The 25,673-nt window shown below is 38.3% G+C and overlaps 1 protein-coding gene across 11 annotated transcripts in view; it reads right to left on the bottom strand.

Moving 5' to 3' along the window:
* CDC14B (cell division cycle 14B) overlaps positions 1-25,673 on the bottom strand; it is a 101,253-nt gene that overhangs the window by 21,277 nt on the left and 54,303 nt on the right. For all 11 annotated transcript variants that reach the window (XR_003430277.1, XM_027094238.1, XM_027094239.1 and 8 more), the window contains exons 5-12: positions 17,736-17,812; positions 11,987-12,053; positions 9,331-9,393; positions 7,158-7,245; positions 6,642-6,872; positions 3,662-3,800; positions 3,330-3,489; positions 2,521-2,618 (exon numbers count right to left, since the gene is read on the bottom strand). Coding sequence is in view for 10 of the 11 variants with exons in the window: in XM_027094238.1 (XP_026950039.1) it covers positions 2,521-2,618; positions 3,330-3,489; positions 3,662-3,800; positions 6,642-6,872; positions 7,158-7,245; positions 9,331-9,393; positions 11,987-12,053; positions 17,736-17,812 (923 nt within the window). In the remaining variant the exon portion in view is untranslated. The remainder of the gene's footprint in view (positions 1-2,520; positions 2,619-3,329; positions 3,490-3,661; positions 3,801-6,641; positions 6,873-7,157; positions 7,246-9,330; positions 9,394-11,986; positions 12,054-17,735; positions 17,813-25,673) is intronic.

Below are 25,673 nucleotides of genomic sequence, written 5' to 3'. Positions count from 1 at the left end.
TGGACATGACTAACGCAGCCCACAAAATCATCCACCTTCTAGGGCTTGTGATTCCAAGTGTGGTCCCTGGACCAGTAGCATCTTTTAACACCTGGAAGCTTGCCAGAAATGCAGAATCAGATGGTACCGAAGACCCACTGATCATTATCTGCATTTTAACAAGCTTCCCAGGAGACTCAAATGCACACTGAAGTTTGAGAAGCACTGTTCTAAGGCACTAGCTATTTCCTCCTGTCTAAAATTGGGTTCAGAATGATTATTTGGAGGGACCATACTATTTCTAAATAAAAAGAACCATTAAGGGCTTCCCTGGTGGCGCAGTGGTTAAGAATCCGCTTGCCAATGCAGGGGACACGGGTTTGAGCCCTGCTCCAGGAAGATCCCACATGCCGTGGAGCAACTATGCCTGTGCGCCACAGCTACTGAGCCCGTGTGCCACAACTACTGAAGCCCGTGCGCCTAGAGCCCATGCACCGCAAGGAAGAGTAGCCCCCGCTTGCCGCAACTAGAGAAAGCCCACGTGCAACAATGAAGACCCAACACGGCCAAAGATAAAATAAATTAAAAATAAACTAATTTTAAAAATAGTAACTAAAAAAAAAAAGGAACATTAAGACCTTAAATGAAGACTTATAATGAAATTAAAAACAAAATGGCATTTGGAATTAAATAAATTATTTAAAGCATTCTAGTTGATTGAATGCACAACTAAACAGCAAAGAGAATGCTGAATTAATGCCTATATCAATACTGATGCCTTTCATTCACATAGCATTTTATTTTGGAAAACTCATTCCTTTACTTTGGGTCTTTTAAGAATCTCCCAAGGTAGTGGCCCATGATGACACATCCCTTAAGTGTAATTCTACTTTGGATTTTAAGATTATGAGAAGATACCAGTGAAGAACTACTTTTAATTAAAAAGGCCTGTTCTTCTCTGCCATAACCATTTACTATGTCATAGTTCCTTGCCATATTACAAGATGCTTACTGAATACTAAGATGACCTATCTCCATCACCAAAAAAGGGGGGGCGGTGCAAAATTTGACACCCACCCCACAATGAAAGGTACTAGAAGGAAAGAATCCATTGGTATAGGTGGGAGCATCTACTAAAGAATACCCTAGAGGGCTTCCCTGGTGGCACAGTGGTTGAGAGTCCGCCTGCCGATGCAGGGGACACGGGTTTGTGCCCCGGTCCAGGAAGATCCCACATGCCGCGGAGCGGCTGGGCCCGTGAGCCATGGCTGCTGAGCCTGCGTGTCCGGAGCCTGTGCTCCGCAATGGGAGAGGCCACAACAGTGAGAGGCCTGTGTACCAGCCACCCCCCCCCAAAAAAGTACAATGGTCAAGTTTTTGATTCTACATACCTTTCTAACAATCCTGTACATTCCATGAGATTGAATCCCAACTAACACTTACAGAAGCAAGTATAAGTGGACACACACACAACCCAATAACTATAAAACTTCCTAACTCCATACTAAACCTGCTTCTGTAACTTGAAAAATTCCTCCAACGAAAAATTAATACAAAAATATAGTTTAATCAATTCATTGTTGACTTAAAATAACGACATTAAGCCCCCACGTCACCACTAATTAAAGTTTACCATATCAAAACAAATTATGTGTAATACGGTAGTAAATTTAAAGAAATTAACAATTTTAATAACTGGACAAATCTACAGTTATTCTACAGTTTATATCTTCTGTCACTCTCTTGAGGATGTAACATGTTTATGAGAAATGGAATACTGTGTGTCATATCAGTAAACAAAGGATGTCACGGTCATCAGTGATTATAGCCACAAGCCAACAATGAGCTGGTGAGCCCTGAGGGAACTCAGGAAGGAAGGAACACCTGCCATCTAGCAGCCATCAGACTGCAGCCACTCCCACTCCCCATGGTGAGCCCTGAGGAAACTCAGCATGGATACTGGCCCCAGAGAGCTGAGGTGCATATCAAAGGAAGGATTTCAGTGAGCCCAGACTCTTGCATCTTCCCATACATAGAAAAGCGCTAAATTCCTTAACTTGGGATATCTGTTTTCTCTTATTAACAGTAATCTTTTGACATTCAGACTACCTTTGCTGCAAAACTCCTATATATCCTGGCTCCCTCCTCGCCTCCTTGGAGCAGTTCTCTCAGGGTAACTTGAGATGCTGCCTCCCGGGCTTCTTCAAGTTCTAAAAATTTCCTCCAAATGAAACATAACTCTCAACTTTTAGGCTGTGAATATTTTTTTAGCCGACAGTTATTATCCATGGAGAAAAATCACTCTGAATAGTGCTTTCCTATCTATACGAGCTAGCGAGGTTGCAACACAAGACAGAGATAAACAAAGGATAGTTAAGAGCTTCTTAGGCAACACCCTTAGATTTTCAATAAAGTAGATATTCATTTCAAAGTGGCATAATGGGCATGCAACCATGGAGAAAATGTACAGGAAAAATTGCTCATGAAGGACCTTATACACAAATTAAATAACTACAACCACACGAAGGAAATCAGACTCACGTGAGGGGAATAGCGTTTGTTTTTGATTGTCTTCTGCTTTTCAGGGCCCGAAGTCTATCACCTTGTGTCACTGCATTGATTTCGTCATCATCACTGTACTGTGTAAGTAGAAAAACACTGAGCTAATGATTTAAGCTGTACTTAGTAATGCAGCGAAGCATAGCAGCTACATTTACCCATACAGATCATACACAGACACACATAAATATACTTCAACATTCTGATGAACTCTAAAATATTTTGCTGCTTTCAAAATAAAGGGACAGGACACAATTCAAGACAACCAAAAGTTGACTTTCATAGACAAAGAACCCAATAGCACTCTTGTTATAAAACATTTTGACAGTGAAGAGGCATAATGGGTTTTCAGTATTGAAAACACTCTCTTTTAAATTCCACAATCTACTTACCACCACTTAATATAGTACTGCTACCCCCTAAACTCTTGGTTCTTTAAAGTTCCCATCTGAGAACAATTGGTTCCCTAAATCAGCTACCATGAAATAGGAAAAAAATGGGGGAAAGGGGTGTCACGAGGTCCATCTAAAGAGTGTATTTCACATACCTCTTTTTATCACCAGTGCCTTGTGAGTAAACAAAAAATAAACTTTAGTTTTAAGGACACATAACCTTGTTTTAACTATTTTGACTAAAAAGTTTCTAGAGAGGGCAATAAGTACAAAAAATGTGTGATGATAATCCCTCAAAATGTGCTTTATTATTTGTATCTACAATTTTCTCCATGCCCTAAAAAGTTCTCAGCAGCATCTAAAGCAATGACAACAGTGTGATGGGGGTGGTTCGATTACCAGTTCATGTTCTTGCTTGTCTTCATTCTCGACCCCATTGATTGAAATGTCATCAACAGCCAAGAGGAGTTTTGAGACAGCTGCTCTGTGTCTTCCATTCTCCTGACCCTTTAACTTTTGACGAAAATAGTCACCTTCCATCCAGAGGCTTGCCTGTTTCCTACAGTATTTAAGTAACAAGATCAAAATACAGCCTTCCGGAAAGATACATACAAACAACTTTCTCCTACTAGACTATCTGCTGTTACTGGAGCCTAAGGAAAATTCTACTTCCCATCACTTTCCAGACCCGTGCGTTCCTGAGGAATTACAAAAGCTCTCCATCCACTTACATCATCAAAAATTGTTGCTGAGGTCCAATCACTGAGCCAGGTCTGCAGATTCTGACCCAAGCAATGGCCTCGGTTGCTGTCATCCTGTAATGCTTCATGATGTAGCAGGCTATCAAAGTGCCTGTTCGTCCAAGGCCAGCTAGGAAAAGAAACAAACCAATGAGACCTGGTGTCATGTGCTCCAGAATTTTGTTGGGCAGGTAGGATTTTTTTAAAAAAGTTTCCCATGATTCTGCTCCCCTCAACAGTGGTTCTCATGTTTTGATGCACAGTACAATCAACGGGAGAGTTTTTTGTTTGTTTTTATTATTATTTATTTATTTTAGGCTGCATTGGGTCTTTGTTACTGTGTGCGGGCTTTCTCTAGTTGTGGTGAGCGGGGGCTACTCTTCGTTGCAGTGCAAGGGCTTCTCACTGCGGTGGCTTCTCTTGTTGCAGAGCACGGGCTCTAGTCGCCAGGGCTTCAGGAGTAGTGGCTCGTGGGCTCTGGAGCGCAGACTCAGTAGTTGTGGCACACAGGCTTAGTTGCTCCGCAGCATGTGGGGTCTTCCCGGACGAGGGCTTGAACCCGTGTCCCCTGCATTGGCAGGCGGATTCTTAACCACTGTGCCACCAGGGAAGCCCAACTGGAGAGTTTTAACTGGTATGTGATGCAGCCTGGACACGGAGATTCCTAAAATCCCTCACATGATTCTACGTTTAGCCAAGATTGAAAATCACTTTCTAAGCGATGATTCTCAGTAAGTGCAGTGTTTTATACTCTGGGTTTTCAGTTAATGGAACCACCATCTTTCCAAAAATACAGGCTTAACATCTTGTACTTTCTCCCTCATCCAACTGTTTTTTCTACTCTACTTTTAAACCTATTTGCACGTGGACTTTTTTCCCCACTCTGTTCCTGCTGTCTTCCTTTACTCTCGTCTAGACTAGTATCATTACCTCCTGTGATGGTTAATTTTATGTGTCAACCTGGCAGGTGTATTTGGATGAAATTGGTAGACTTTGAGTAAGCCAACTGACCTCCGTAATGTGTGTGGGCCTCATCCAATCAGTTGGCAGTCTGAACAGAACAAAAATACTTGCCTCCCAGAGTTAGAGGGAATATTCTACCAGACAGCCTTTGGACTTCAACTGCACCATTGGCTCTCCTGGGTCTCCAGCCTGCCAGTCCACACTGCAGGTTTTATGGTCACCAGCCTATATAGTCACATAAGCCAATTCCTTATAATAAATCTCCTTCTCTCTATATATACATCCTACTAGTTGTTTCTCTGGAAAAATCCCACTAATACAGATTTTGTGAAGTGGCATGCTACTGAAACATTATGTAAAAATGTGGAAGTGACTTTGGCATTGGAATTCTAAAGGCTGGGAGAGTTTTAAGGCACATGTTAGAAAAAACCTAGATAAATACACCATTATAAAGCAATTATACTCCAATAAAGACGTTAAATAAAAAAAAAAAGAGAAAAAACCTAGATTGCCTTGAAGGGGCTGTTAGTAGGAGGAATACAGACGTTAATGGTGATTCCAGTGGACTCACATGGAAACTGGAAGAAAGGCAATCCTTGTTAGAAAGTGGCAAAAAAAACCTGGCTGAATTGTGTTCTAGTGCTTTGTGGAAGGTAGAACTTCTGCATGACAACCTTGGATAATTAGCAAAGGAGATTTAAATTCATAAGCAAAGTGTTAAAGGTGCAGCCTGGTTTCTCCTGACTGATGTGAGACGAGAGAGATGAATTGAAGAAGTAATTGTTAAGCAAAAAGGAACGAGAAACTAAACATTTAGAAAATTCTAGGCCTATTCATTTTGAAAAAAGTAAGAAACTGTGTTCTGGATACCAAGGGTATGACTGAAAAATCAGCTCCATAAAGATATTACCCATGGATTTAATCAGCCATCTCGGCACAAGCTAAAAATACTGATGGGATTACACTGGAAGACTGCCAGTTTGGACTAAAGGGGACAGAAACAGGATGAAATAAAGGAAGGCTTTTACGTTTCAGGGATCCTATAGGACTGGACAACAGAGGTAACTGGTTGCAAACATGGCTCATCCTTCAAAAGAAGGTTAGTATGACCCTGAGGGTGATGCAGAGATCAGCTTCCACTGCAGGGGGCACAGGTTCAATCCCTGATCAGGGATCCTTGCATGCCATGTGGTGAACAACAACAACAAAAGACAGTTGTTTTAACGTCTTTGTCTAGTGAGTCTCCCATCTGGTCTTTCTTTGGGACAGTTTCTGTTGATTCATTTTTTTCCTTTGAATGAGCTATCCTTTCCTGTTTCTTTGTATTCCTTGAGATTTTTTGGTGAAAACTGGACATTTGAATCTTATAAATGTGTGAACTCTCAGGATTAGATTTCTGATATTCCCCAGGTTTGCTGTTTAGTTTTTCTTCTCCCCAGTGTTGGCTTTTTCTTAACAAAAATGTATCCCTTGCCTTCTTAGTTAACTAACAAAAGGAGAAAAGTTAAATAAATCCTAGTATATTCATACGATGTGTTATTACACATTCATTCAATAAATATTTATTAAGTGCCAAGCACTGTTCTAGCTGCTGAAAGCCTAGCAACTTGTTAGAATATAAAGTCCAAAAGATAAGCTCTTGGAGTCTGCTCTGCTCACTGACATATGCCAGAACCTACCAAAGTAGGCACTGAATAGATATTTGATGAATAAATGAATGTGATAAGCCTTTGTAGTATTACCCATGAATACAGCTTAATTTACTAAACTTTCCATATGAAATTAGGGTTTTAAAAGCATTCTTTATATGTACAGCCTTTTTATGCCAGTCATACCTCCATAAAGTGGTTTTAAGAAAAAAAAGTAAATCACAAAAGGAAAAAAAAGCACTCTATAAAAAACAAAGGCATCTTCATGTGTCCTTGCATATAATCTAAACGAGTATGGTATGTTTCTACACACATATACATTCACGTCCACCATTTCTTAACCAACACTAGAAACATACCTTTACAGTGTACTGCAATGGCACCCTCTGCATTTTCACAAACATCCAGAAATTCTTTAACAATGGCATCAGTAGGCGTGCTGCCATCCGCAAAGAAAAGATCATAGTGATCGAAACCAGCGTTCGTAAAGCGTTTGGCATCATACATCCTTTTATTCAGACGAATAATGGTAGTAACGTTGTGATTCTTAAAATACGGAATATAAGCCTCAGGAGAATGTTGGTGGTAACCTACATAAAGAAATTCACCAGATGCTGTAAAATGCAGAAAGAAAACAATGGATAACAATTTCACTTGTAACTGGGTGGAAACAGTATCTGGACTGGGGATTGAATACCAGTTTGATTATAACTGTGAAAAAAATAAATTTAAAAAGTTAAAATCCAGGCAGAATGATGTGCTAAAATGTCCAAGTACACTTAATTAAGACAGTCGAGCTTTGGCCTCTTTTAAAAGAAAATACTGGATGGATACTTTTAATAACAAAACTATACTGGTCCCATGTATTTGCATACCACTTTCAAGTCTGGTTCTTGAATGAGGTCCACAGAAGGCAAGAAATCGGTCTGGTATTATCCAATTTAAATCTCCATTTTCTGCTTTCTGCATAGGGAAGACCAAAACAAGATCAATGTATGTGTATGTACACGTGTACCTAAGAACAGGTAAGAAATAAATCAAGAGTTCCCTTAAGATCTATAGGCCAGGCAAGTAACCCCAAACTGATTTAGTTGACTTAATTATCAGCCAAGGGAATGGATGAGTTCATTCCATGCTAAAAGATGTAAGCAGGAATGAGGACTACTGTTGCCACATGTTCTGATTTTGAAGTAAAACCAGAAGTTTGGAGATTTTAATGAGAAATGTGTGATAGATTTCATTGAATCACAGGCATCATAGATTGTAAGATATATCCTGAATTCAGAGAATTCCTATTCAAAACAGGATAAAATGGGCATCGTGGATTCAATGAAAAATACTAATCCAAAATTTCTAAAAATACTTATAGAGACTAAACAAAGCTACCATGGTGGTCTGTAGCTACCCTGTGTCTCAATGCAGTTTCACTGAAAGTAAAAGTCATTTGTGGGTGACCCTGCTACTCTCCCGCAATGCTGCAATTTCCGCATTAGCGAGAGGGAAGCTAATTAGCACCTATATTACTCCTTAGTAAAAAACACATAAAGGCATCACTGTGCTACACTGAAGGAATAGCAACTGGTGTTTTTCTTAGTTTTGCTTATCTAAAAAGAGAAAGTATATTTTATTTTAAATGTTTAATTTTATAAGGAGAAGCACAAAAAATGGTGTTAATAACTCAATTATATTCAGTAGTTAAGATGGTAAATAAATATTGATGTGTATTGTACTTTATAAATGTACTGCTATTACAGAGAAGTAAAGGCAGGGTTGGCCTAATGAATCACACAATATGCTTTTATATGTTTGGTACATCACAGTAATGACTAGTAGTAACTATGAACCCAATTTATCAATAAAATAGTTCAGTTATACTTAGGAGTTTAAAATAATAGTTATTTTAAAAATTGATTGTGAAAGAACAGTTATCTGAGGATTCAAGATACTGCTGAATAAAGTGCCATCTGTGGAATCATTCCAATATTAGTGAGACTGTCTGCTCAAGATAACTATAGCAGGATAAAAAAAAACAAGACTCCACAAGTATTCTTGGCTGGAAAAGACCTTTAGCATAACATCTTACTCATTATCTACTTGGAAGGTAGAATGGTAGAATCAAATTACACATTAAAAAAAAATACACTACTTTAAAAAACATAGAGGACACCTGTGGTTTTGCCTGCCTGGATTCTCTCCTCTCTGTGCCCCCCCCACCCCACCTTTCTTGGTCTGTATGATTTGATAGGGCTGACCCGATTCCACTGCTGTGATGGCCAAAGTATTCTATACCTACTCATCCCCCACACCCACCAAAAACACAATCTAGTTCAGGGCTAGAGACATGATCTAAGCCAGGCCAAGGAGAGGAGTTCGAGAGTCTTCTGCTGGAGCTATGAATTTTCTTTTCCAATGAGTTGGGTAAATCAAACGGGTAAGTCAAAGCTGTTGGTAGCCATCTTTATCCCAACTGGGGAGAACTGACCTTGGAACAAAGCTAGCTTCAGCCCAATTTCTGGTAAGTGCTTGAGTACCTGAATCTGGTCATGAGTGAAGTTACACTAGCTCCTAGACTTTTTATTTACGTAAATCAATAAATTTTCCCCACTTTATTTAAGCCATTTGTGTTTACTTTTTGTAATTTGCATCCAAAGGTGTCTTGACTTCACAGAAACAATAGGTTCTGACAAAAACAAATATTTTCCAGAGTTAATTAGATGTATAATGGCTATTCATTTCATCAGCTCCTATGCTAAGGGTTTAACAAACATTATCTCATTTAATCACTGTATGAAAGTCATCAATAATAAAAAAAATTTAAACTAAAAATTAAAGAAAAATGCCAGAGCACACTCATTCACTCTGGAAAGATGTATCAAATGCAAAAATCAATGTGAACTAGGACTGCAGAAATAGGAATAAGAGAAAAAAAGACGAGTTTTTTTCACTCTATACACATCTAAATTGTTTGATTTTTCAAAAAATAAGAATACTACTTCTGGAAGTAAAACATGCATAAAAGAGTTAAAAACAATATCCTTGAAAACTTACTTCATAGTATTCATATTCATCGAGGTTAAAGGAGTTGAAATTAAGGAAGCCATACTGCATTGCCTAAAATCCAAAGGAAAGCTTTTAATAACAAAGATGCAAATAAGGAAACAGTTTCCAATCCAATTTCTTAATAATAAGTATCAGGAGGCACCCCAGAAAAACATTCTTATATTTAGATTATGTTCCATTGAGTAGTTTTCAAAGGAGGTGGGCTATGTCTTTTAAATGCTTCCATTATCAGGAAAATTAGTTATAACAGTATTTATTTTAATGAAATTTTATTTTTTATTTTCCTTCATCAGTCATCCTATCCATGCAAGATCTAAATAATCAAGCCTTCAAAGTAATCCTACTCGTTTATTAGATCAACATCATTCAGGCTTCAAATATAATGCATAACCCAATGGTTGCTAAATAAATAATATAAAGGAAAGAAACCATGGGTTAGTTTATATCAAACAAATCCCACACATTTCATAAACATCTTCACTTTCAAATTCTGAACAGTCTTGAATTAAAAGATTAATGTTCCCTATACTAAAGACAGCCCAGAGATCAATACTAAAAGGCAAACTTTTGAGGGAAAAAACCCTTGCTTCAATAAGGAAAAATATATGAATTTTCTCTTCTACTCTGTAGCCTCACTCTGAGTTGCAATGCGCAGAGCATCATGCTAAGCAAAATAAGCACAATATCTATTTTCTGAGACAAGGACAAGCTGGCAGCCTCTGACAACTGTTCTCCCAGCTTACTGAGCCAGACAGTATGTAAGCAACAATTCTTGATCAGGAAGGTATTCTTGGTTCAAAAGGGGTGATTCTGCAAACCCAGTGTGCAAAATGTAAACTACTGAAATATGAATGAGAAATAAGAAGGCTATAACACCAAACCAAAAAAAAACTCATTTTGTAAAATATAGTGGCTTAAGTCCTAACTCCAAGACCAAATCCACGATGAATTTTATTTCTTTGAATTTGGAGTACCCAATATATGTCATATTTGGACTAGAATGATACATAATAATACAACAACAGAGTGACACAATAAAATAACAGAATGATACCATAAAATGTATCAGTTTGCAGGGAATTTCTATTATTTGAATTTCATAAGGAGACCCTATTAGAAGTAGCACTTAAAAAAAAGCACTACTAAAATCAAGACATAATTATTGATACATTTATAAAAATTTCAAATATATAATAATATTCAAAATCAGTCACAAACAGAAAATGTTTAAATGTAAAATCAGAAGCTGTTGTCTCTTGAATAAAATTAAATGTAGCATGAAAAAAGCAATCTTTGATCTATAGTTATAGCTAATTAAACTGTGGATATAACATCTGATAAAAACAAAGCCAATGTTATAGTAGACCATCTCCAAGGCCCTCATAAGTGTTTCTTCTTCTTCTTTTCTTTCTTTTTTTTTAAAGGTGCTGGGAGCAGAGAGAAGGGAGCCCTAGGGTCAAGGACAAGGATGCCTGGCTACATCAGCAGTTCCCTGGGGTCCATCTGGCAAGGACTGTAACTGTAACTAGAAGGGGTCATCTATACCTACTATCTCCCCATCTCCTGATCACCTCCTCTGCCCATGACCTGCCTAAACTGTGGCCTCATGGAGCTGTCTCAGAGCCTGCAGCAACTACCTCCATCAGCTCCATACACCACAGAGTTGCTGGGCTCAGTCCCAAAATTAAGGTCCATCCTCATTGCCTTATATAGGAAAAAAGATATAATAATTAATCTCTGAAGTTGTACTAATTAAGTCTCTCAGTTTAACCCCTAAAATTTCTGTCAAAATTCTCAGAAAGCCACCATGTTCCATTATACAAGAAAGTAAACCTGGGTTCCTTGTGCCTCTGAGAATACAAGTCACACAAACTTGAGATGTTTTCGAAGGCTTATTTGATCCAAGGGCTACTGACTGACAATTCTAGTTTCTTGCACGGCCCTGATGTTCAAGAAATATACCTAAGGGAGTGAGTGTTATAACCAGGGTCTGCTGCATCACATGACTCCAGGGGACCCTGTTTATTTAGAACGTGGTATGACGGTTGTCCCCTGGAGTCAAAGACAGCAAGTAGCCCTGGTTATAAAACACAGGAGTTATTTTTAAATAGCTTTGACAAAGCAGTAGTGACCTATACTTAGTATTATATAAAACCTAGTAACAAACTAATGGGCTACTCAAATACTTCTGTTGAACTAGAAATTGAATGCTTGAAGATACAAAAACAAAATATTTGACAGTTACTGTGTTATAGAAATGTCTGTTGTAAACAGAATCGATGGGAATCAGACCCATAAAATACATAAATCAAAGAGAACTTAGAAACCAGTAACCTATTTACTTCTTGTTTTTCTTTGAAATCATAACACATTCAAAACGAATTCTGAATTTAGAAGCTAATTACAAAACTGTTTCTTATTGTTCCCTGTGTTCAAGTGGCTTTTCCCCCAACTCGTGCACAGAAGCACTCAGATTCAGAATAATCTGTTTTCTAGTTTAGTGTCATTCTAATGTTGGCAGGGAAATGGGATACCTCTCACATCATATACATCTTGGAAGATCTTTGAGGAAGAAGGCCTGTCTTCCTTGCACTGTACTTCAGTTCTCCAGCACAACACTGGGTGTATCCTACGAGTCACTTACCTTCTTTACTGCATAAAAACAGTCAAGAAGTGTAATGTAGAAATTGCAACTCCCATAGGCAGCATCTCTGAAATTCCAAAAGTATTGAAATACATAGCTCAGTTAATTTAATTTTCTGCTGTACACTTATCTCAAGACAAAGTTGATTAGAATTTAAAATCAAACACATACTCAGGATCAGTCTCAAAAAAAAAAAGGATTCCTGCCTTTTGGTTTTTAAATAAAGGATAAGTCACTGTTATACAGTTCATTGTAATTTCTACCTATTCCAGTAGATACTGTTTTACAGATGTGGATCAATAATGACCACATCTTAAATTTCAAATGATCTGTCTAGACTGTTTTTGGCTTTAATAGTTGAGCTTCAAAAGTTCCTTCTTGAGTTCAACTTCTCAATAGTATGTACTCCTCCCCTCAAAAGGGAAAGGCATTTGATCTTTTTCTTCCAACTGGAGAATACTGTGTCAAACTGTTAGCAGGAAAGACTGCTTTTTGATTCTGTATATGCATGTTGTGTGCGCATGTGTGTGTGTGTTTATCTCCATCCACGTAGCAAAAAAAAATTTGGAAAGCAAGATAATATTTGAAATAATAGGTGCAAGCTAAAAAGCATTTTGCTCCTCTCATTATGCTCTTATACTTTTTAACAATTTAACTGGATAACTTCTTTCTGGTTCTTAAAGGACAACAGTACCAATAAAACCACAGAAACTAAGGAGTCAACTACTGTCAGGAGAATCACTCTACGTTGGAGAAGTGCTTAAAATTAAGTTAGACAGCCCCACCCAACACTGCATCAACACCTGTTAGTAATCTTACTACAAATGTCTTATGTCAGTTAAGATTTTGTCCAGAAAAATAAGGTACTCCTCCATTCCCACCTGCTTCTCCTTTTTGGCTAACTTGAGTCATTTCATTACAAAGTGAAAATTTTAAGAATTAGGCAAGATAAAAATGAATTTTATTATGATCATTCTAGGCATGCCAAGCAACTGTGCCTATCAGAATGGTACTCATTTGGTCCCTATGTGGAACCAGGCTGCTACTGGAGCCATAATTAATTGCCCGCCGTGGTTGGGCTTTCACATTGTAATTCACTTACCTGAAAAATTAAGGCATGTTTAAAATGTTTAGTTCTTGTACAAACTTTAAGAATATAGATTATTATAGCAACATTAACATCAAAGAAAAGGGCATCCTTTTTAGCTAAGACACTTTTAGACATTACTGTCTGAATTGGTTAGATTTACTTCAGTATATGTTAGGCTTCATGAGGACTGGACGCAAGGCCTTACAACGTGCCATTTTTGTTCTGTAAGCTTTTGAATTTAAATGCTGCTCTTCCAAAAGCTAGGAAAGGTCTCAATGCAACCGAGAAAATGATTTTTACCAATAGCTTACTGGCAATATTCAGGAAGGAGGAAAATAAAATGACCTGCACCATTACTTCTCAGAATATACTCCCTGGGCAAGAAGCACCAACATGCACCCCACTTGCTGGAAATGCTAATTCTCAAGCTCCAACCCAGACCAGTTCTAGGGGTGGGGCTGGGTCCTCCAGGTTCTTGTGATACACGTTCAAGTTTAAGAACCACTGACTTACAGGATCATCACAAATAATGTTTTGTACAAGTAACTGTTTCATGCAATAAGGAAGGTTTCTAAGATAAAGAAGCTAAGGTAGGAAAATGAAGTAGTTTAGTCTAAGTCAAAATGATCAGTGGAAAGACGATGAACTCTCAAATTGCATCCCAATGTTTTCACCACGTCTCCTCAGTTAGCTATGATTATTATCTTCTTAACCTATGATAATTCTTTTCCAATCAAGTTAAAGCCATGTTGATTCAGTTTTTGTGACAACTTGATGCATTTATTCAATGCATAACTTGGAATAAACCTACTGTGGGCCAAGCCCTGCTCTAGTCAAGCTTTGATCTGAGCTTGGATAAAGTTTTGCCACATTATCTGAAGAGACAAGAATCTTTCTTTATTCACTCATGTTTATTTCATTAACACCTCCAACTTTAAACACATCCACACCTCCTTCCTCCCACCCAAGCAATCAGACTTCTTCAAAATAGCAGCTATGAATCTGGATATAAGCCTTTGTGAGGGGGAAAACCTTGTCACAGATCATTTAACAAACTTGGAAAAGCAGATGAGAATCAATAAAGGAATACTGCTTAGAAACTGCAAAACAATGTCAAATACTAGTTTAAAAAAATAACAGTTTTCAGAGCAGCTTGCATTCGTAACAGCCTAAAACTACAAATAACCCAAGTGTCCATCAAAAGGATAATGGACAAATAAACTGTGGTATATTCATAGAATGGAATGCTACAAAAGCAATAAAAAATAGGACAAACTATTGATACTAACACCTGCCATCACATGGATAAATCTCACAGACATTATATATTTAAAACACTAGATCCCAGCTCTCCAAAAATGTATACTCTATGATTCCATTTATATGACATTAAAAGAAAAGAAAAACTTTTAGAAAGGGGGTAGAAGAGAATCTTCACGGAGGCTGACAATTTTCTGTATCTTGAACTGGATGGTAGTTACATGTAAATATGTAGGAGTTTATTGTTCTGTACACATAGGAGTTAGAGTTGTTAATTGTGTCTAAGTTATACATGGTTTTTAAAAGGAAAAAACCATGAATGTTTAACAAATGTTATCTAAGGATCAGCCACCAAGTGTTTCATAAGCAGGATGTTACTTAATCCTCACACCTCATTAGGGTGATCCTACTATCATTCCCACTTATAGACTAAGAGACCAAGGCTCACATTTGTAAAGAACCACGGAGATATTAGTGGCAGAACGGAGAGTCAAACTCCCATCTGTCTGATGTCAATAGCCAAGCTATTAGCAGCTCTGCAATACTACCTCTCAAGAAAATAAAGAACAGAGCCCTCCCCCCAAAAAAACCCAAAAAAACACACACACAAAAAAACAATTAAGAAGCAAGGAGTATTATAGGTAATACCAAAGAACAGAAGTATATGCTCTTCATATAACAATGATCCAAAAGTATCAAGAAAATGTTGAACTATATTTTATACTGTTTTTTCAGGTAGACAGGTAGAGAAATGTCTAATATAATTCATTAAGAAATCATATATATATATATATATATAGTTTTTTAAAACTCAGTGGTTGAAGAATTATATGTAACTTAAATTACATCTAATTAAATATTGCTAGGAGCCTAAAAGGAGTTATTAAAGACAAGTGAACACTATTCTTGCACAATCCCTTGTTAGCAGTTATATTTATTCTATGCTCTTGAATTGGCAAAGATAAAAGACTATAGTGTAATTTCTGTCAAAATATTATCAGGTTTTATTAATCCTGATTTGCCTACTTTCTTTTTTTTTTTTTTAATATTTATTTATTTATTTGGCTGTGCCCGGTCTTAGTTGTAGCACGCGGGATCCTTGTTGTGGCATGCAGGATCTTCAGTTGTGGCATACAGGATCTTTTAGTTGCGGCATGCAGGATCTAGTTCCCTGACCAGGGATTGAACCTGGGCCCCCTGCATTGGGAGTGTGGAGTCTTCACCACTGCACCACCAGGGAACCACTGGACCACCCGCCTACTCTCAATTAGTAAGTTCTTCAGAACAGTAAAATGTGGTGAAGCACAGATTTTTAAATCTGTCAAAGGCTGATACTTTTGTAAAATACAATAATATTTGTACTATTACATACCCACAATAATGCAATAATCTTATTTTGTAAGTAAAAATGAATTATTAGAAAAACGAAAGGAAAAAACACATAAATACAAGCTTAAATTCTTCTATTATTTGATTCCACAGACATAAAAATAGTCTATTAAATTGCTAAAAAGTCTGTAAAATCTTACTCGCAATTCCTGTACTTATCACAAGCTGGTAACAAAAAGTTCACAGACTGGCACTAGTTCACAGGCCACACTTGGAGAATCATTAAATGTCTGGCATCTATGACTAAAGAGATTCAAATTTCACAAACCTGAACTGCTTCTAGCTAAGTCCTGTTTTTTAGAAAATTAATGATTTTTGTTCCTGGAACCAGAAGCAACTAACTACATTTTTCAGTGCCAAACTTTAAGAATTTAAACATGGGTACGGCAGTAGACAACATTTATTCTATTTTTGATGCCTGTATTTAAATTAACACAAAACTTCTCTTACATTAACAATGCTTCATGGATCCTTACTTAGATTATGTGAAATGTGTAAGCTTATCCCTGTTTCAGGACCTTGCGTTATAAACTTTAAGAATGGCACTATTATAAAGGATTACTATTATAAAAGAAGAGTTCTGCAGAACAAAATTATCACTACAGCAATGTGCCTATGACTCAGGGACCACAAACACAATCACTTCTTCTGAAGGAAGTATACGGTTGCTGTTATAAGTTGAGAAGAAAAATGGAGCACTCTCCAGTTTAGAAAATAACCTTCATCCCTTCCTACCCACCACAAAGAATACTTAAGATGATCTCTGAGCTAGGAAGAAAGGCAGAGTGATACAGGGTCCAAAGCAATTCTTCTAATTGGCTAAATCACTAATATACATGCAGTCTTTAGTGCAATACATAACTGAACTCTGCAGACTATCCTAACAAAAATCTCGAATTCATGGAGTACATCCATGGACAGTCCTACAGAGTTATTTACGAAGGAGACAGATTCTGCATAAGGTTAGGGACACTCACCCCAAAACTTGTCCACAATTAAGTCAGGTTCATAACCTCCCCTTTAAAGGCAAGCCCACGTCTTCAAAATCAGGCATTTGAGGTATATGCAACAATTCTAAAACTAAGTTTAACTAATTTGCAGGCGGAAGAATAATGCAATATTTGAAATTCTCAATACAGTATGCAATGAGTAAAATCACTTCACACACTTATTATACTTAAGCACCATACAAGTATTTAATTATACAGCTAAGTCAAGTGTTTTGATAAACAGGAAGAGCAACTTTTAGAACTTCATTTGATTTTTAAAAAAAGAAAAAAAAAACACAAGTTTTTGGGTTTTTTTTTTTTCCAAAGTATCTTCAACACAATCACCTGGTAACTTTGACATAAGGATGAGGATGTCATTAACTTATATAAAGACATTACTTATCTACCACCTCTATGACACAGCCGTTTTGGTTTTTCAAGTAGTGGTGCTATATTAGCAACCTCACCCACTATTTCTGCTGGCTGTGTCCCTAGGAAAAGGGGGTTCGTTTCTGCCCCAGAAGTAACTCCTGATTATTGGGAAAAACTTATTTCTTAACTCCTCAGGACCAAAACTCCGCAGTACTGGAAAACGGTAGTTTGTCATACTATAACTCCAGGATTCTCATCTGATTACAAAGCACAGTTTCCATCAGTGAGAGTGGTTCTGACTTCTCATGTCGGAGCGATTCACCACCACTACCCCTAGCACCACCACAGACATCTGGCAATGTCTGGAGACATTTTTGGCTTTCACAGTTAATTTTCTGGGGTGAAGGTGTTACTGACATCTAGTGGGCAGAGGCCAGTGATGCTGTCAAACATCCTGCAGTACACAGGACAACCACCCCCCGACAAAATGTCAATAGCATCACTGTTGAGTAACCTAGATCTATGGTGTTATTTGCACCCACCTCAAAATAACTATTTATGAGGTCTTCTTTTTTCAGAAACAACTATACCAAGATATTTCTGGCAAGGGCCTGATTAAATGAATCTACCATAACATTCTTATATTTACCTGAAAGGAATATAGGATGTATCTCCAAACATTAATATTCTATATGCTTCTTCTGGAGTTTTCCCCAAATATATAACCTACATTTGAAGAGAGAAGAAAAAGACAATTTACTTCTAAATAAAGATATAGTACTGTCACTGAGAAGTAAGCTTTGTACAATCTTTAGCCAATCAACTGAGCCTGATTCTCTAGCCTTCCCAAGAATCCTATGAGTTGCCCACTACCCAGTCAGAGAATTCCCCTTTTGTTTAAATCTGCTGTCACAGCTGGTTTCTGCTGCTTGCAGAGCCCTGACCAGCAACTTTCTACAACAGCCTTTTGTAGTAAGAAGTAGAGCATTTCAAGAACAGATTTTCTAAATCAAGATGTTAGACTGAGCACATGCTTTGACCTCATGTCCTTTCTAAAAATACACCGAAATGATAGTAAAGAAGTGTGTGGGAGATGGGGATAGGGGATGGACTGGGACTGGGGGGAGGATGAGAGCAACATAGAATCAGGACAAACATTTTTATTAACTCCATCCATTTAGATTTAACAACGTACAATATTGTACGGGTTTCCTATAAAACTTCATTTGTTTACTATTGTCATTTGCTTCTTTTATCTTCAGAACTACGTTATGCTTCCATTTTTATCTGGTAGAATACTTCAAGTGGGTTCTTCAGCATTTGAGGTCCACAGCTGGTGGACCTTTTTGTAGTTCCAAAGTATCTTGTTTTCTGCCCTGACACTGGACTATGTATATGGTTTCAGGTCTGCAGTCCTTTTCTCTCAACAGTTCATAGATGTTGTGCCACTGTCTTCTCACTTCCAGTATTGCAGAAGTATTTTACTGGTCTCATTCTCTTCTCCCCCTCCCTCTTCCTCACAAGCAACCTGTTCTAGAAACTTGGAGCTTGAGAATGTCCACTGGCATCCCTCTAAATAAGTCATCCCCCTAAATAAGTCATCCCCCAGCCCCAATTAAGTTTGCCTCGGACTTTCTGACCCTCGCTCTATCCGAAGGCACATCTTTTTCCAACTCAGAATCTTCTGGCAGGACATTTTCCACCCATACATGAAGGCAAGGGGTGAGAGAGGCCACAAGCATTAGATTTGGCACACGTATTATTACCCAAATTCAATTCAATTCTTAAGCTTACTTTGGGAGAAAATACACTTTAAATTTTGACCAGTAAAAATAAATAACTAAAAAATTTAATTACAAACTTTTTATCTCCATTACTTAAATTTATATAAATGAGCTGTTTCTTCAACAAAATTCTGAAGTAAGAACCCATGTCTTATGTTTCATTGTAACTCCAGATTCATATTGGGTTGGCCAAAAAGTTCATTCAGCTTTTCCATCCCATCTTACGGAACAACCAAATGAACTTTTTGGCCAACCCAATACCTTTTATATGGACTCAGATTCGATCCTTAATTCATTGAACTTAAATCTACTTATAATAGAAAATTTTAAAATAATTGATAAAAAGTTAATACAAATATATCATTGGATTAAGAAAAATTATAAAAATCAAAGACCAGCACGAATCTTTGAAACTTAGAGAAGGATATATCTTAAAACAAGTCAGCTTCCAGAGGGCATTTTACCAATTTTGTTTTAAGACTCATAAATGGAAATGTTTACCCTGTTTCTGAAAATGATTTTATCCCATTTACTCTAATAATACAGAACTATAATTAACTATACAGAATCTTCTAACATTTATCTATAGCAGCATACAAACCCTCAAAGAACAATCAATCCCAAGAACAAAAGAATGCCTTCTTACCTAGTATCAAACAAATTTTCAAAGTACAATATTACTGACTCAGAGAAGGTTGTAATTTATCATGAATTAACTAATCAAAATCATCTATAATTGCACTCAACATTATATTTATCTATATATTACTTATTTAGATCTTTTAAGGATCAATCTATCAATTGACTTTCTATTGTCTTACTATTTATTTGGAAATAGAGCATACCAGTTCCTTTAAGAAAAACTAAAAAGTCTTTTAAATCTAGTGCCCCCCCGCCCCGTTCTCTACATTTACTCCTTCTCTTCTAGTCTCCAACCTGCTTCCTTTCTCTTCTAAGACTTAATGAATAACTTTAGGAAAGCCTTTTCATTTCTCCATTCTATTTTAGGTCTTCCTAGCAGGACTCCTCCAAAAAATTTCCTCTAAAAAACAACAACAAAAACACAAAACAAAACCAAATAAAAAAATACCTTGAGGCCAATGAGGGTAAGAATAGGATTTGATTCACTGATGTACGTATATACATACATAACTTAAATAAATTAATTAAATGAAATCCAGAAACCTCATTCAGATTTTCCCTAAATTTCTAATACGAAATTCTCTCAAATTATATAAACTTTTTCTTAAGCACCAGGTGAAAGATAATTCCTCCAACTCAAGATTGCAGTTCCTTGGTTTCTTTAATAACTAAAATTGCAATGGTATTATTTCCTTCTAACTTTCAAAACAGAAATAGTCTCTAATACATTAAATAATTGTGGGTTAGCCTTGGAATACAAATTCAGTTCAAAGAACCCAAGAAAAATGTAACATTTTTTCCTATGGAGAAACAAAACCTATATTCCTAGTGATGAACTTTTAAAAAACATAACCTTTAAACCCAACTGGGGAATGCTTATACGTAGAGATTTTAGGTACAATGTAATAAGTTGAAGGAAATTTACAGATTCAGAATAAGTTTTTTACATGATGCTATGGTCCAAATGTTTCTGTCCCATCCAAAATTCATATGTTGAAATCCTAACCTCCCAAAAGTGACGGTAGTAGGAGATGGGGCCTTTGGGAGACAGCCATTAGAGTGAAACCCTCGTGAATGGGATTAGTGTCTTATAAAAGGGACTCCAGAGAGATCCCTAGGCCCTTCCACCATGTGACAGCCCTCACTGGACCATGCTGTCACCCTGATCTTGGACTCCCAAGCTCCAGAACTGTGAGAGATAAACTTCTGGTGTTTATAAGCCTCTGGTATTTTGTTATAGCAGCCCAAAAGGACTAAGACATATAACAATCAAAGAAATGTCTGCTAACAATCTATAATTCTTAATTTTACACCCACTCATCTTCTCTAGTCAAAAGCCCTTCCCCATTAAAATTATTATAAATTTGTTACTTGAGAAGAATCCTTAAAATGGCTCCTATATTAGTTCTCAAATTAGTAAACTCGAAATCAATGAGATTTTATGATGTATCCGTGTGATCCCAGCAACTTGGAAGCTATGTGCTTCTCAAATTTTTTTAGTGTATTTTCATGAAAAGCTATATATATAGCATGGCCACTCTAACTGCACATTGCTGTCCAAAAATAGAAAACAACAAGAGATGAACAAGAGAGATACTAAATAGCTGTGGTAGCCAGCTTCCAAGACAGCCCCTACGATGCTCATCTTCTGGTATTTCCACCCTCAATGACTAGGTCACCATTGTGTAAACAATAGGATACTGCATTAATGGTAGAGTGGGACACCTGAAGCTAGATCACGAGGACGTTGTGGCTTTTGCCTTGCTTTCTTTAGGACTCCTCACTCCAAGAAAATCAGCTTCTTGTTTTGTGAGCGCAGCCCACGTGGTGAGGAACTGAGGCTCCTTGCCAACAACCAGTGCAAACTTGCTGGGCATGTGAATGGGCCATTTGAGCAGTGGACCCTCCAGCCCTAGTCAAGCCTTCAGATGACTGCAGCCCAGCCAGATCCAGAAGCAGACCCCCCCCAAGTTAGCCAATCTCAAATACCTTCCCCACAGAAACTGTTTCAGAGAACATTAATTGTTGTTTGAAGTCACTAAGTGTTGGTGTAATCTGTAAGGCAGCAATAGATAATACAGCAAGTAACACAGTAAAGAGTGAGCAATTGATCATTTCAGTTTGTTGAAAGTAGATAAAGTTTTTAAAAATGTGACAAGTGCAGAGATGTAAAAGTAAGGAAGCCCCGTGGCTTAGGAAACATGAGTAAGGAGAACCTGCTGTCTCTCTCCAGGGTAAGGAATCTCTCTGAAGGAGCAAAAGGCAATCTCACAGGAAAAATAAAGTACTGGGATAGAAAATACTTAGGAAGTTGGTAGTGCTTTTCAAAGTCATGACACAAACTTTCTTGGTTTTGTTTTTTGTGGGGTTTTTTGTTTGTTTTGTTTTTTTGCTGAACAATATTGCAGCCATTAGAATTCCACTGCCCCCATTTAAAAAGTTACCATCTGCCTAACCCAGCCCTGTGAAAACTTCTGATCTTGAATTGCTGATCAATGTTTCAAAACCTAGGAGAGCCTCAAGTAGCAATGGATAAATTAGTGGACTGAAACAAAAAGATCACAACTTGATCATGTATAGTTTTAATCTTGACAATTCAGGTCTCAAAATAATAAAGCCCAGTTATTTAGACACGTACTTCTCATTTCTATTCTCCCACAGAACATTTTGAAGTTTAATCTATGTACTTAGAGAAGCCTGTGGTAGAGTTTAAAAAACCAAAACATTGAGGGGGACCTTCAAGATGGTGGACGAGTAAGACATGGAGATCACCTTCCTCTCCACAAATACATCAAAAATACATCTACATATGAAACAACTCCTACAGAACACCAACTGAACACTGGCAGAAGACCTCAGACTTCCCAAAAGGCAAGAAACTCCCCACGTACCTGGGTAGGGCAAAAGAAAAAACAGAGACAAAAGAATAGGGACAGGACCTGCACCTCTGGGAGGGAGCTGTGAAGGAGGAAAAGTTTCCACACACTGGGAAGCCACTTCACTGGTGGAGACGGGGGTGGGCTGGGGGGAAGCTTCGGAGCCTAGAAGGACAGACAGCATAGCAACAGGGGTGCAGAGGGCAAAGCGGAGAGATACCCACACAGAGGATTGGTGCCGACCAGCACTCACCAGCCTGAAGCATGTCTGCTCACCCACCGGGGCGGGTGGGGGCTGGGAGCTGAGGCTCGGGCTTCAGAGGTCACACCCCAGGGAGAGGACTGGGGTTGGCTGCATGAACACAGCCTGAAGGGGGCTAGTGCGCCACAGCTAGCCGTGAGGGAGTCCAGAAGAAAGTCTGGAACTGACTAAGAGGCAAGAGACCATTGCTTCGGGGTGCGCAAGGAGAGGGGATTCCTTCCCTGTCTGCCCACAGTAGGCAGGGCACCGCCTAAACGAGCTCCAGAGATGGGCACGAGCCACAAATATCAGCTCGGACCCCAGAGACGGGCATGAAATGCTAACGCTGCTGCTGAGGCCACCAAGAATCCTGTGTGCAAGCACGGGTCACTATCCACATGCCCCCCCACCCCACCCCGACCCAGAGCCTGTGCAGCCCGCCACTGCCGGGGTCCTGTGATCCAGGGACAACTTCCCCAGGAGAACACACGGCACACCTCAGGCTGTTGCAACATCACTCTGGCCTCTGCCGCCATAGGCTCGCCCTGCATTCCAGTTATAACTACCATACCCCTCCCTCCCCCGGCATGAGTGAGCCAGAGCTCCCTAATCAGCCGCTGCTTCAATCCCACCCTGTCTGGGTGGGAACAGAAGCCTTAGGGCAACCTACACGCAGACATGGGACCAAAACCAAAGCTGAGCCCCAGGAGCTGTGCGAACAAAGAAGAGAAAGGGAAATCTCTCCATGCAGCCTCAGGAGCAGTGGATTAAATCCCCACAATCAACTTGAGGTACCCTGCATCTGTGGAATACCTGAACAGACAACGAATCATCCCAAAATTGAGGCGGTGGACTTTGGGTGCAACTGGGGTACGCTGTCTGCGACTGACTTCTTTCTGATTTTTACGTATATATTAGTACAGATTTTAGCGCTTCTTATCATTGGTGGATTTGCTTATTGGTGTGGATGCTCTCTTTTTTTAAAAATTACTTTTACATTTTTATTTGTTTAATTTTTTTTACTTTCATAATTTTATTTATTTTTTAATTATTTTTTTCTTTCCTTTTTTCTCCCTTTTCTTCTGAGACGTATGGCTGACAAGGTCTTGGTGCTCTGGCCTATGTGTCAGGCCCAAGCCTCTGAGGTGAGAGAGCCAAATTCAGGATACTGGACCACCAGAGACTTCCTGGCCCCACATAATATCAATCAGCGAGAACTCTCCCAGACAACTCTGTCTCAACGCTAAGACCCAGCTCCATCCAATGGCCAGCAAGCTCCAGTGTTGGACGCCCCATGCCAAATAACAAGCAAAACAGGAACACAACCACATCCATTAGCAAGGAGGCTGCCTAAAATCATACTAAGTACACAGATACCCCAAAACACACCACTGGACACAGCCCTGCCCACCAGAAAGACAAGATCCAGCCCCACCCACCAGAATATAGACACCAGTCCCCTCCACCAGGAAGTCTACACAACCCATTGAACCAACCTCACCCACTGGGGGCAGACACCAAAAACAAGAGGAACTATGAACCTGCAGCCTGCAAAAAGGAGACCCCAAACACAGTATGTTAAGCAAATTGAGAACACAGAGAAATATGCAGCAGATGAAGGCGCAACATAAAAACCCACCAGACCAAACAAATGAAGAGGAAATAGGCAGTCTACCTGAAGAAGAATTCAGAGTAATTATAGTAAAGATGATCCAAAATCTTGGAAATACAATGGAGAAAATACAAGAAACGTTTAACAAGGACCTAGAAGAAGTAAAGAGCAAACAAACAATGATGAACAACACAATAAATGAAATAAAAATTCTCTAGAAGGAATCAATAGCAGAATAGCTGAGGCAGAAGAACGGATAAGTGACCTGGAAGATAAAATAGTGAAAATAACTACCGCAGAGCAGAAAAAAGAAAAAAGAATGAAAAGAATTGAGGACAGTCTCACAGACCTCTGGGACAACATTAAATGCACCAACATTCGAATGATAGGGGTCCCAGAAGAAGAGAAAAAGAAAGGGTCTGAGAAAATATTTGAAGAGATTATAGTTGAAAACTTCCCTAACATGGGAAAGGAAATAGTCAATCAAGTCCAGGAGGCACAGAGAGTCCCGTACAGGATAAATCCAAGGAGAAACACGCCAAGACACATATTAAACAAACTATCAAAAATTAAATACAAAGAAAAAATATTAAAAGCAGCAAGGGAAAAGCAACAAATAACATACAAGGGAATCCCCACAAGGTTAACAGCTGATCTTTCAGTAGAAACTCTGCAAGCCAGAAGGGAGTGTCAGGACATATTTAAAGTGATGAAAGGGAAAAACCTATAACCAAGATTACTCTACCCAGCAAGGATCTCATTCAGATTCGAAGGAGAAATTAAAACCTTTACAGACAAGCAAAAGCTAAGACAATTCAGCACCCCCAAACCAGCTTTACAACAAATGCTAAAGGAACTTCTCTAGGCAGGAAACACAAGAGAAGGAAAAGACCTACAATAACAAACCCAAAACAATTAAGAAAATGGTAATAGGAACATACATATCGATAATTCCCTTAAATGTAAATGGATTAAATGCTCCAACCAAAAGACATAGACTGGCTGAATGGATACAAAGACAAGACCCGTATATATGCTGTCTACAGGAGATCCACTTCAGACCTAGAGATACATACATACTGAAAGAGAGGGGATGGAAAAAGATACTCCATACAAATGGAAATCAAAAGAAAGCTGGAGTAGCAATTCTCATATCAGACAAAATAGACTTTAAAATAAAGACTATTACAAGAGACAAAGAAGGACACTACATAATGATCAAGGGATCAATCCAAGAAGATATAACAATTGTAAATATTTATGCACCCAACATAGGAGCACCTCAATACATAAGGCAAATACTAACACCCATAAAAGGGGAAATCGACAGTAACACAATCATAGTAGGAGACTTTAACACCCCACTTTCACCAATGGACAGATCATCCAAAATGAAAATAAATAAGGAAACACAAGCTTTAAATGACACACT

The sequence above is a fragment of the Aethalodelphis obliquidens genome, unplaced genomic scaffold, assembly GCF_003676395.1.
Source record: "Aethalodelphis obliquidens isolate GAN/ISIS:26980383/991018 unplaced genomic scaffold, ASM367639v1 scaffold88, whole genome shotgun sequence".
Lineage (NCBI taxonomy): Eukaryota > Metazoa > Chordata > Mammalia > Artiodactyla > Delphinidae > Aethalodelphis > Aethalodelphis obliquidens.
Note: the sequence above shows the minus strand (reverse complement) of the source record. Positions and strands in the feature narration are given on the sequence as shown.